Source organism: Ammospiza nelsoni, chromosome 1, assembly GCF_027579445.1.
Source record: "Ammospiza nelsoni isolate bAmmNel1 chromosome 1, bAmmNel1.pri, whole genome shotgun sequence".
Classification (NCBI taxonomy): domain Eukaryota; kingdom Metazoa; phylum Chordata; class Aves; order Passeriformes; family Passerellidae; genus Ammospiza; species Ammospiza nelsoni.
The window spans coordinates 150,223,691-150,236,586 of NC_080633.1; the positions used below are offsets into that span (position 1 = coordinate 150,223,691).

The following is a 12,896-nucleotide window of genomic DNA, read 5'->3' on the forward strand; positions in this document are numbered from 1 at the left end:
ATCAGACAGTTAAAACCCATCTTGGTTTTTGATTTTATTTTTGATGGAACAATCCTGTTAAACTTGCAGAGTTGTGCTGTTCAAAAATCTGGGAATTTAACCCCATGTGCATCATTAACTGGCAATGCCTGTGTGGTCACTGAAGGCAAGACAGGAAATATACTGTATAAATAACATCATTGATGAAAAAAACTTATTACCTTATTTCTATGAGAAATACAGGATAAAATACTTTTTAATAATGACAATTTGGCATAGCCTGCTCTAACATAATTCCATGTTACCACCAGAGAAAGGGCTGGAGTTATTCCTTTTTTTTCCTCATGATGAAAACAATCAACAGAAATTACCAGCAATTGCTCAGTGAATTGCTTTAGCATCCATAATAATGCACAATTTCATAGATACCAGAGAAAATGTGTAAAATCCTGGAGGTGAAGGCAAATTTTCTCCTAGGATGGTGGAAAAAATCACCCTTTGATGGAACTGGTCAGATATGGAGATAAATTTCTTCAGAGGCTTCCACCTGAGAGCCTTGTTAGCTCACTGATAAAAGCCCTTTATTTATTAACCTCCCCACAGTTGTCTAAAACATTGCTCATCCCCACCACAGGGTGCCAGGGTATCTGGCTGAGAGGGTGTGAAGATTCAGCTTCTTCCAAACCTGTTGTTAACTTGCATGAATCATAAGAGCCTGTGAGCTCCAGCCCTGCAGCTCCTTGCAGAAAATGGAGATTTCCTCTGGAAAAACAAGCACTCACTACAGCAAAGTCAGTGGCAGAACACGTCCCCATCCCTGGGAGAGTGCAAGGCCAGGCTGGGTGAGGCTTGGAGCAACCTGGTCTAGGGGAAGGTGTCCCTGCCCTTGGGAGAGGGGCTGGAACAAGATGATCTTTAGGGTCCCTTCCAACCCAAACCTTTCTGGGATTTCAACATTCAAGTCTGAAACAAGTCAGGGTTGAGTCCATCTGGAAGTACAGTGCCTACTGTAGGAAGGAAAGGTTCTCTCTCTGTTCCCAAGAGGTAAAGCAGGATGATTTTGAAGACTTTTAGAGCATTTGAAGGTGTTTCCTCTGTTGAATCAGCAGCATTTGAGTTCCAGCTTGATCAACACGATGTAACAAGAGACCACAGGATGGAACAGGAAGCAGACATTTTCCTGGCTTGAAGCAATGTCTTTTCGTGGTAAATACAAACTCATTCTAAGCCATCCAAATAATTTTATTTTGGCTCATTATGTCCAGGACTTCTGTCTATTTCTCAAAACTGAGTAACTTTGCTTACACAGCATTTCCACTAGAAGCAACATCATGGAAAAGAAAGTTCTCTGGCAGCCCAGTTCCTGACATGTGCCTGGAGAGAACAAGTCCCTCCCTTCCTCACACAATGGACAGTAAAAGATTCCCACTGTTTGCTCATCACTTGTTAGAGAAAAATTCCCAAGCTGTTCAGCAAACCATGTGAAGGAACAGTGCCCTGGCAATGCCACTGGTGTGAGCAATCCCTGCCTTGCCTTCACCTCCCAGAGAGCAGCTGAGTCACTGCCAGGGCTGCTGCACTTGTCCATGCATGAAGGGAAAGCAGCTGCACGTGGAAGGAGGGATCAGACATGGATCTGGGCCTGCACACCCTCCCTGAGCCAATGCAGATGTCACTGTAACAACAGTCTTTGAACAATCCTGTCCCATCCTGAGATAAAGAAACCAAATCTGGAAGTTTCATTCAAACACCTAAAGCCAATAGAACAACCAATCCTACTCATCTGGCAAATACAGCAACTTGCACATTCCAGAAACTCTGAAGAGGAAAAGGTTTTGGACAAGAAATTTCCTTTTAAAGAAATTCTACATTAATAACTCTACTCCATATAACAAGGAAAGGAACCTAAGAGAACACACATGTTAGCTGTCACTCTTGAGAAACACTCAGTGATAAACACCCATCATTACATCATTTCTGTTATCTTAAACCCTGTGCTAAGGATTCACAAAAGCAGAAATGGCTTTTGTTAACTCTGATTTGGAAAATTTCCCGATGCTGGCATTGAAATCAGAATGGCATCACTCAAAACACTAAGACACAGAAAATGTATTGCTGTGTGTTTAAGAATTTAAGCAAAAATATGTTCTTAATAAAAGTGAAATCATGACATTTGCATCCTTAATAAATGATAAAATCACCACTTTACACAACACACTTACTTAAGATGAACTTCAGTGCACTGGCGCTGGGGAGCAAAGCAGGCAATTGCCCAAACCTTGATTTCAATTCCAGTGTGAAATTGTTTATTCCTCATGTCCCAGACACCTTGCACTGGTGTAGCAATTGCTTTATTCTGCAAGTGGAAGGTAAAAATTAAACATTAATGCAAAACTTGATTGATGCTAAACAAAAATGAGCTTTGCTTCTACTTCCCTCCATGTGGAGGTGATTTATACTCTCAGGTCAATCTCTCCCCTGTACAAACATCCATCCATCTTATAATAATCATTTTATTACTGTAGCACACAGCTTCTTAGCCAGGTGAAAACTAAAACTCACATCGTTCATTTTTATTGCTGATCATTGCCTTTGCATTTATCAGCAGCAAATAGAAATTATATATGGGAAGTAGGATTCATGTTTGGTATGGAAAGTTAAAAGAATCTGCATTTCTACAGTGACTTTACAACTGCTCAGTGAACTTTCCAAGGGAAAGTTAATTTAAGTATTATGAATATTTTACACATCACCAAGTAGAGGCAAATAGTGGTTCAATGTCACTCACACAACTCCAGAAAAAATGTGAACAAGCTGAGAAAGGTGATCAGTTATTCAACATTTTTATTTCTCCCACCAAGCAGATATTACTGGGATGGATTATCTAGAGGACAAGGGATGTAATAAAGCAGCTAAAGTAATTCTGGTGATGTTAATTACCTTAATAAATACTGATAGATGCTTTGGACAAGTTACCATGATGCCTTCCTTCTCACCTAGCAACAGCAACTAAAGCTTCTGGGCATTTTTCAGGACACACATGTGAATCTGATCATGGATTTTGCAAAGAGTTGTGTGTGCTGAAGGCAGTGCCTCTCCCAGTATGACTTTTCAACATTCATCTGCCAGTAAGTTCCCCCAGTTCTGCTGGTGCCAGAATAGCTCATAAAAGCAGTGCCCTCAGCAGGGTCAGGCCTGGGGTACCTTAACCTGCCAGGGAAGGGAGGTTTGAGCTCATTTGCCTGAGTCACCTGAAGAATTTTAGGCAGGGAACTCAAGATCCTCTCCCATTATGGGTTTGGAGGCTCTGCTGTGCACAGAAACAGAATTTTATTCAGCTGGCAATGCATGATCTGAAGAGATTCATCAAAAGCCTCCACAAATTAAATTATCCCAGCTATTAAAGCTTTCATCTTGCAAAAAATCCCAGTATATAACTGATGGACAATCCTGTTTCTCAAGCTTTTTTAAAAAAGATATCACAGGAGAAAGATTCTGTCAGAAAGGTCATCTGAAAAGCCATTGTAAAATAAAAACCTGTGAGTAAATATTCCAAAAAGGAAGAGAGAGCTCTGGGGAAAGACTGATAGAGATGATACCTCAAGACAGCTGCCCTAAACACAGTTGCTCCACCCAGAATATTCAAAACCAGCCAGAAGTTCAGCAGTATTTCAGCATACTTTCAAATATACACAATGACAATTGAAATAATCTTTGTTCTCCATACACATTGATTTGAACCACTATTTGCAGGCTGCCTCTTACAACACACAATGGAAGTCTGTGCTGTAAAACCTGATTAAAGTAATTCTATATTTTCTTATCCTAAATTTGAGGATAAGATCAACATAAGGCTATTTAAAGACACTTACATATATTCAACTCATAATACCTGTTTAGAGCTTTGATATGGGAAACTTCAGCCCTACTAAACTTTGTTTTTTGCTTTCTAATTAAATATAATTTGCACAGTGGTTTTAAGTGACTTGTGTCACAGCAGCAGAGTGTTTGAGGCAAAGAAGGCATTTTTAACCCAGTTTTACTTTCCAAAATAAAACAGCAATCAGAAGATATGCAAATCAGCCAATACATTTAAGGACTTTGAGAACCTAAATTCAAATTCACACCCATGCCTGCTGTCTGACTGCACACAACACAATTAATTTAAAATAACCACATTACAGAGGCCAGCACAGACTGTTGGACATACCCTGCCTCCATAGAGGATGGAGGGAGGCTGAAGGACCCTGCCAGTCACATCTGTCATTTCATCCTTGACCATGATCCCAAACTCCCGCACGTAAGGGTCCGTGTTGAAACTGGCGCTCCGCATCTGAAATGATCAAAATGTACAAAACCAAGCTCATCCATAACCTGTGTGCAGGGCACAAACACATCAGCACCTGCTAAAGGTGAGCAAAATTAAACCCATTCCCAGCCCTGCCTCGTGTCTGGCACAGCACTCACCAATTTGCTGATCTCTTCCTGCCTGTCCGGGGCTGATCTGGCAGTGGCTCGGATCATAGTGGAAGTTTGATTGTCAGTGAGTTTCTTGATGCATCTTTGTCCTGCCACTATGTTGCACACCTGAAATTTCCCCACAGAAAGAAAATTAAACACAGCTCAATTCTTTTTTTGGCTCATGGCTTTTCTTCCACTGATGCACCACTGAATTTCTCAACATTTGGCTGCTCAAAAGACAGCTTGACAATATTTGAACCCTTTTTCCCTCTGACCCCCTTCCCCCAGCCCCAAAATACAGAATTCTCTATGAGTTTACTTGCCTCCAGAGGAAGGTATGTGTGTTTCTGCTCCTGTCCAACTTGTAAACATGGAAGGTGAGGGTAGCGTAAAACTAATTTATGCCTGTCCTTAAAATATTGAGCTACAGTGCATTCAACTGTTTGTCCATTCTCCTGCTGAAGTGGGAATCTGTTGGAATGCAAACATGGAAAGCAGCTATTACTTCATGTAAAATGCTTCCCCACAGCTCCTCAATAATTTTTTGGCACAAGTTACACTTATTGAAGGAGGATGAAACCAAGCCCAAACAATTAAAAACCAGATTCAGATAGTGATCAGTTATCTTCTTGTAAAAAGCTGTTATCAGTTTTGTTCTTTATATTGCTTCCTTATAAATAGGAATGACTGTCTCCATATTCAAGTTATCTGCAAATCTCTGGTTGGTAGTTAAACTTTGTTTCCAGAGGAAAAAGAGATTGCAAATAAGCAACATCAGGAGGCTGATCCCAACTGGCACCACTTTTCTAAATTTCCAGTTGTGGGAAACATCATGCTACAAACAGGACACCCTGTCCTTCCAATTTTAAAGAAACACATAAATGACAGAAAAAACCCCACCCAACCAAAAAATCTCCCAGATCTAAAACAGAGCAAATGGTTTGTTAAATCAAATGCTATGATACTCATTATAGTATAAAAATAGAAAAAAAAAGAACAACAAAATTGGGAAAATACTTTGAGGTATATTTAAGGGTATTAACCAAAGAAAGCATCATTTTTCAAGGCAACTTTTCCCACCTCAGTAAGGCAGGCAAGGTATTTTTCAAGCATGAGACCAAACATATGCTTAAAAAGCAGGAAAATACTACCTGAGACCAAACATATGCCTAAAAAGCAGAAAAATACTACCTGAGACCAAACATTAGCTCAAAAAGCAGAAATATATTTTACGTTTGGTGACTTGCTGGTCGTCTGGTGACATTGCACACTCTGTACTTCCTTTTCATTTGTCCACAGTGTGTTATCTCCACCTTCAGACCTAAAAATTGGAAAGAACAAATCACTGTTTCTACTGTTTCTACAAAATCAAGATGTCAGCCCGAAACTGCTACAGGAGACCAGTTAAACAGTGTAATAAATCCATTCTATTTAGCCCCAAAGGGCAGAGCCCAGAGAGAACTCAAAAAGCAATTTACAGTCTTAAAATTCAAAACTCCTGAGCTTCAGCCAAAGTTCAACACCGAATTTCAGAGACAAGATGAAATCCCAAAGACCCCAGAGGACACAGATGATGCTGAGCACATTCTGCAAATTCCAGAGCTGGACCTCTGAGGAAGCCCGGGATGGGGAAAGGACAAAAGGGCACAAAAGCTCCTTGAAACAAAACCCCTTATTTACACTTTCTGTCTAAACAGATGGGGTCTGTAAGACCTCCAACTCCTGCAATGAACTGGGGGTGTGGGTGGAGGGGAATCCCCAAACAGCCTCTCAGGAGCTCATGGGAATGAGGCCACAGTGAAGCACTTTGGTGCCTGATTATCCTTTCAAAACACAACCACTGCAAACTCAAGATTTATTTGTACTTTCCTTGCTAACTTCCAGTTGGGCAAAGCTAATTTTTGTTGATGTTTTTTTGGAAATATGGAAACAGGATGGGTTTATTCCTTTTAAAATTGCTTGCTTTCTGCCAAGAGTATCAGGAAGGAAGGATCTCCATTTTGCAGAGGAAGCCTTCAGTGAACAAAACCAGTAAGATTTCTTCCTCCTGTTCTCTTTGATTCAGTCACTACACACTAGAATAACTTGTTATTTGCTTCCAGAAAAGTATATGCAGGACAGATGCTTAAGTATGCAAAAACACACTGCTAAATTATTAGTAAAATCTGAAATATGAAAAACCTGATATCAGTAATTGGGAAAATTTAAGATTGGGTAATTAAAAAAAACATTAAATCCCAATCCTTTGTAAACATTTAGAAATCATCAGATCAGGAACTGGAATATTTTTGTCATGAATCTGGGATTGGTACTACTGATATGTTCCAAAAGCAAAAAATATTAATTTTTTGTCTCCCATTCTGGCAAGTGCTGTAGAAAATATTTAGAACACATAGTGGTAACATATCAGACAGAATAAAGCAGCTGTTTATAATTTCCCCATTACCTTTTATTTCTTTGGTAAACTTTACCCTTTGGGAATCTGTCAGAGGTTTTTGTTGTTCTTCAATACTTTTGAAGTCCAGAACTTCACAGACAAACTCAATAACTGGCTGTGCTTTGTAAAATGCAGTTGCAGACACTGCAGACAAAAACATTATTGATGAGTTACAACAATACCAAGGAAATTCTTAGGAAATTAAAAAAATTGAACTAAAATTTTGCCTTTCCATCAAGGAGCAAGAAGAAACAAGAAAATACTTCCCAGTACCTACCATCAATATTTAGCATCATTTTCCATAATGAAGGTCTGACTGACTGATGGAAGCCAAACCAAACTTCTCTGCCACCACCCAAAGGATTTGAGCACCCTTCTGATGCTGTAAAGAAAGATCTCCCCACAGGAGTATACCTGCAAGACAACAAATAAATTCACATCAGAAAACTAAAGTAAAAATTGCAATAAATCCATAACTAATGCAAATTCCTTTTCACAAAAGCACAGAAATGACAGTGTTTAAAATTACCGAAAATCTGAGATTCCTGGCCAGACTCAGGTCACATCTCTCAAAACTCAGCTTGTTACAGCAAGAAATTGGCTACTACTCAGGTTTAAATTTAATATATCTACTAATTCCAACAAAAAAGCATCAATAACTTTTTATTTGTATTCTTTTAAAACTTCAGCTGTGCCTCCATAAGAAAAGAATTCAAAGTCTCTGCTATTAAAACAACAAAGTAACAATCTCTCCCCATACTCTGAATTATAGACATTATGTGAAGTGATCTAACAAATATTTCTGATCTATCTTTCATCTTGATAATTAAGTACTGCAAACTTAATAACAACAAATCATATCCAGAGCCCATGTGCTCCTCTGAACAAAAGCGTCTGACATTCTGGGCTGCTTTCTGTGCTGTAAAACCTGATTGAAGTAATTTTATTTTTTTTTATCCTAAATTTGAGGATAAAGTCAACATAAGGCTATTTAAAGACACTCATATTTAACTCATATTACCTGTTTAGAACTTTGATATGGGCAAGTTCAGCCCTACTAAACTTTGCTCTTTGCTTTCTAATTAAATATAATTTGCACAGTGATTTTAAGTGACTTGTGCACAGCAGCAGAATTAAGCCCAGTATCTCTTGGGTGAGACTGAAAATGCTGTAGGTCCCACTTGAAAAACAAACAAATCATTTCCAAGTTTTTCTTTCCTATCAAAATAGCCACACAGGGTGACATTAATGTCCCCCTAGCACTGCAACTTTTATACAAAATTGGAAATAACCATCCAAGGACACACAGGAACTGAGTAAGAAGTTGTTTTAAATCCACCCTTCCACATCCACTGTGGCCTTCACATTCTCTGATAAAATCCCTTTGCCCAGAATTTTTCTCCTGGGAAGCTGAGAAGCCTCAGAGCAAAGGAAAACAATTCTTATCTCATTTGCTTCTCCTGTGTTTTGCTCATGTGGAGAATGTGTTTGGAGATTGTTTACCCACAGGTGATTGTTTCAATGGATTCTGGTGTGAGCTGTTTTGACTCTTTGGCCAACTGGGGCCAAGCTGTGTTGAGACTCTGGAGTGAGTCACGAGTTTCCATTATTATCTTTCAGCATTTAGTAAGTATCCTTTCTCTATTCTTTAGTATAGTCTAATTTAGTATTCTTTAATATAATATAGTATTATAAAATAATAAATTAGCTTTCTGAGAACATGGAGCCAGATTCATCATTCCTGCCTTCGGCAGGGCATTTCCCAAAAAATACAATAATCTACCAACCTCCAAGCACTTCCCACCTGGGGAGAGCCTCCTTCTCCAAGGCTAGAAAAGGAGAAGGAGATGGCAGAGCCCCCCTGACCTGAGACACACACCCATGGGCCAGTCTGACACCTCTGGGGAAAGGCTCCCATGTCCAGGCTGGAGGTGACCAGGGAAGCACCAATGGCCTCTTGCTGAGCCTGCCATTGCCACACAGCCACAACTGCCACACAGACTGCCCAAAGAGCCTCCAAAATAAAGTACTGGAATGCTCTTCCCAGGGAGGTGGTAGAATCACCATCTCTGGATGTGTTTAAAAACAAACTGGACATGGCACTTGGCGCTACAGTCTAGCTGAGGTGTTAGGGCATAGGCTGGACTCGATGATCTTAGAGATCTCTTCCAACCTCATTATTCTGTGATTCTGTCAAACACCCAAGTCACACCTACATCACCTCCAGGGCTTCCCCTCACCTCATGGAAGGCAAGTGCCTCATGACCACATCCAGGGCCTGGATGGTCTCGAAGGGGACGCTCGGCAGCCGGCCCGAGAGCGCATCGTGCAAAGCCTGCAGGCTCACACAGGACATCCACTTGATGGCCACCTTAAATATCCTGTCCTTTCCTTCTCCTGGCAGAGTGACCTCCAGCTCCACCTGCAACAATGCCAAACAACAAACCAAGATGATTCTTTCCATTGGAAGGGGGGAAATCAGAAGGCACAATGGATTCCTGTGAACAAGCCACAAAGCAGGGGAGCAGACAAAAAGCGAGGATGAAGCAACACCATGGATTAGGTACAGCCCCTTTTTACAGCTCCATCTGCCCCAAGGGGTATTTCAGAAGCCTGGAGGGCCTCCCAGCTGGCATTTATCTCCTCTGTGAGGCAACACTGCAACTTGGAGCTGCTCATATCAACGGGGAGGTCTCAGTGAAGATCCCACAACCTGATTTCAGATCCCTAACACGCCCCAGCGCGTCGCTCTCGTGTCAGCTCCTGCACGCCTAAAATAAAGCATGGGGTGTCACCACCACCATAAAGCATGGTGGTGCTCACCTCACCTCACCAGAGTGCTCTCCTCACCAGAGTGCTTTACATACTGTTGCTGCAGACACAGCTCAAACAAGTGAAGAAAAGAGCTTTAAAATGGAAAGAAAACAAATTATCAATCACCCAAAGACAGAAAACCCACCAAGCCAAAACTGTTACTTTTTAAGTAAGAAAACAAAGAATAAACTACAAGCCCCAGTCCCAGTGATGGTATCAGGTAAGAAACAGGGGCACTTCTTTGCTATGGTATGCCCTACTTTGAATTTTTTGTCTAAAAAGCAGTGGCAAACTACATTGTGGTAAATGACTTCAGCCAATTACTTGTAATTATTTCTAATGCTGATTTCTCCTCTTTCTTAAAACAAAGGAAGTCTGAGCACCAAGGTTGTTAAGCTGACTAAAATTAGGGCTTGTCTGAAAGGATCAGGAGGTCTGGGAGCGACTACAAGAAATAACAAGATCAGAGTATCCTTTGTGCTGGATACAAACAAAAACATTGCATTTTCCCTGCTAGGGAGCTTGTAATTTAAATATAAAAGGCATTCACTTGAGAGGCAAGGTGTAATTAGCAAAAATAACAGGTGGCTAACAGCAAACTAATATCTGTTAGCATTTGGTCTCTTGCAACAATTTTCTTCTTTGGTCAAAAATAGGAAGGAAATATAAAACACTTATTTGATATATAAAATACTTATTTTTTATATACAATATACTTTTTATATATAAAATACTTATTAATATATAAAAAACTTGTATATAAAATAAGAAGTCTTCCCATGTGCTCCTATAAATGAGTTGACCATCTATAGCAGGCACACAAAATTAATATTATAGCTGAATCTCTCCTCCAGCACAAACATCATTCCCCAGGGAGACTGGAGCAGAGGAAGGAGCTGCACAGCTGTGGGAGGGCAATGGGAACTGAGTCTAATCTGGGGTCACTGCTGTGAGTCTGGCCCAGGTCAGCCCTGCTGAAAGCTGTGCAAAGAAACTTTGCTGTGGTCTTCAGCTCACACAGGCTGGAAGCTTTCCATGAGGTCTTTTTTCCACCACACCATCAAAAAGTTCTCACCTTGCCTCTCATTTACAGCAGAGGGAAGATGTGTGTCTCACCTGACCTGCATTTTCCTTTAAGCCTCTCCTCCAAATCAAGTTTCATCATTCTTGCTTGAGCAACCTGGTGCAGTGGAAGGTGTCCCAGCCCATGGCAGGGCTTGGAGCAGGGTGGCCTTAAAGGTCCCTTCCCACCCCAACCACTCTATACTTATTCCCAATACTGCTAATACACAACTCATCTGATTATTGAATGCTTTGGTGCCTTTAATCTAAAAAAAAAATATTTAATTTTACTTTTTTTCCCTCTCTTGGTATCAATTTACAAACTCCTTCACCATGATGGAATGGGAGATGAAGAGCAATCTGTGCTGCAGCACCTTGTCCCTGGTGGAAATAAAATTGAGGGATTGAAGAATTTCTATTCCAGGTGCCCAGCTGCAAATACCAGTAAAAGTTAGCAGAGCTGTGACTGCTGAACTTGGCCCAAAACAGTTTCTGCTGCTGGGTCTAACTCCAAGTGAGTTGAATTAGGAGTCACTGCTAAAATAAGTAAGGTTTAAATAAAACTTTCCTGTGTTTTTTTTTTTTAAATTAAATATTTCACCCTATTAAAAAATCATGAAAATATATTTTAAAAAATCCTTAATCCACATCCAAAAGTTCACATATACTTTTAGGCACTGCTAATCAGAATTTTTCCTCTCTCAGCAATATTTTATTTATCCCACTCTGTACTTTTGAGGACAAATGAACACACTCCTGTTTGGCAAAGTAAGCAAAATATGAAAAATTAGGACAAAGTAGTTTTAGATGGGAATTTTACTATGTCCTTTATTATTAGGGATACATTCTAAAGCAAAATACAAGATTTGTTTTCTTCTCTATCCCCAAATAAATGTCAGGATGCTACCAGGTCAACCCACTGCTAAATTGCAACAGAGTTGAAAATTTTGCAGCTAAGGGAGCTAAAATGAAAGGCATTTCACTGTCAGAATGTGAAAAATCATTAAGCCTGTATAAAAATCTCAAAGCTATTCTTAAAAAGAATAGGTCTTGAAGATGATGTGGTCTGAATGACTCACACTAATCAGAATTTTCACTGTTAAAAGAAAATTTACACCTGACCATGTGTTTTGGAGGAATTCTTAGTATTTCTTCTTCTCCATGAAATAAATGCAACATCACATGATTATTTATCATGCTCTGAGCATACAATGTACCTTTTCTCCATTAATCCAAGAGCTTTTCCTTCCCAGGGATTCAGAGGAAAACAGATTAACAACAAGCTATGGGTGTAGGCAAGAGCTGTTTCTGTCATGTGCAGAGTCTTTAGCAATACTTCAGAAAGACAAATTCAGAGAGGCAAATTTGTGGTCACAGACAGAATTAACACTTTCCTTCTGGAAAAGGGAATAGCAGCAGGATTTCTGTACCAAACTGCTGCTCTGGTCATTCCTAATTACTGTTTTTCTAATAAAAGACTAATGAAGATGTAGGTTAAGATACATCAGTTGCTCTTGAACCTTGCTAGGTGAGCAAAATTCCAAGTTCAAGTAAAATTAAATTCCAGCTTTTAACTGTAGAAGGATATTTTAGGGAAATACAGAAGTAAAGCAGAAATTGAATACAAGGCTGCTGTTAGAGGTGACCTGGGTTTGCTGTGTAGAACCTACAGGGAAAGGGGAGACTTTTAATATCTTCCTACCTTGACAGTGTCCTAAACACTTCTTTCTTCTCAATATGTACAAGTAAAAACTATGAAAATATCATGTTAATATTTACATATTCCATATTTGTTCTAAAAGGTCTAAAAAAATTAATAAATTAAAGAGTGAAAATTAGGTACACTAAGGCAGGAATGAAAACCGATTCGATAACCATGATAGCCAAGCAGAAAAGTATAAAGAAGAACAAGTTATAAAAGAAGCAGAGCTGCCAGCAAGTACCAAAAAACCAAGCCCAGAACAGCCACTACAGCAAGAGATGAGGACAGAGTGCATTAATTAAATTAAAAGAGCAACAGGAGGAGAAAAACCTTGGCAATTTGGTGTCAGCCCTCTGTTTAACATTAGCTTCTCCACTACCAGTGCATAGTGCAAGTCAATTAAGACCTTCCACACAGACTAATCACTGTATGTTCATTAAT

At 39.7% G+C, this 12,896-nt stretch overlaps 1 protein-coding gene across 2 annotated transcripts in view; it reads right to left on the reverse strand.

The window, feature by feature from the left end:
- AGO2 (argonaute RISC catalytic component 2) overlaps positions 1-12,896 on the reverse strand; it is a 56,497-nt gene that overhangs the window by 20,407 nt on the left and 23,194 nt on the right. The window contains exons 4-11 of one of the 2 annotated variants that reach the window (XM_059481761.1): positions 9,118-9,299; positions 7,155-7,291; positions 6,887-7,021; positions 5,674-5,761; positions 4,764-4,911; positions 4,447-4,566; positions 4,190-4,312; positions 2,202-2,335 (exon numbers count right to left, since the gene is read on the reverse strand). In XM_059481761.1, the coding sequence (XP_059337744.1) occupies positions 2,202-2,335; positions 4,190-4,312; positions 4,447-4,566; positions 4,764-4,911; positions 5,674-5,761; positions 6,887-7,021; positions 7,155-7,291; positions 9,118-9,299 (1,067 nt within the window). Of the gene's footprint in view, positions 1-2,201; positions 2,336-4,189; positions 4,313-4,446; positions 4,567-4,763; positions 4,912-5,673; positions 5,762-6,886; positions 7,022-7,154; positions 7,292-9,117; positions 9,303-12,896 lie in introns of both variants that reach the window. The other variant, XM_059481753.1, reaches the window with a different exon arrangement.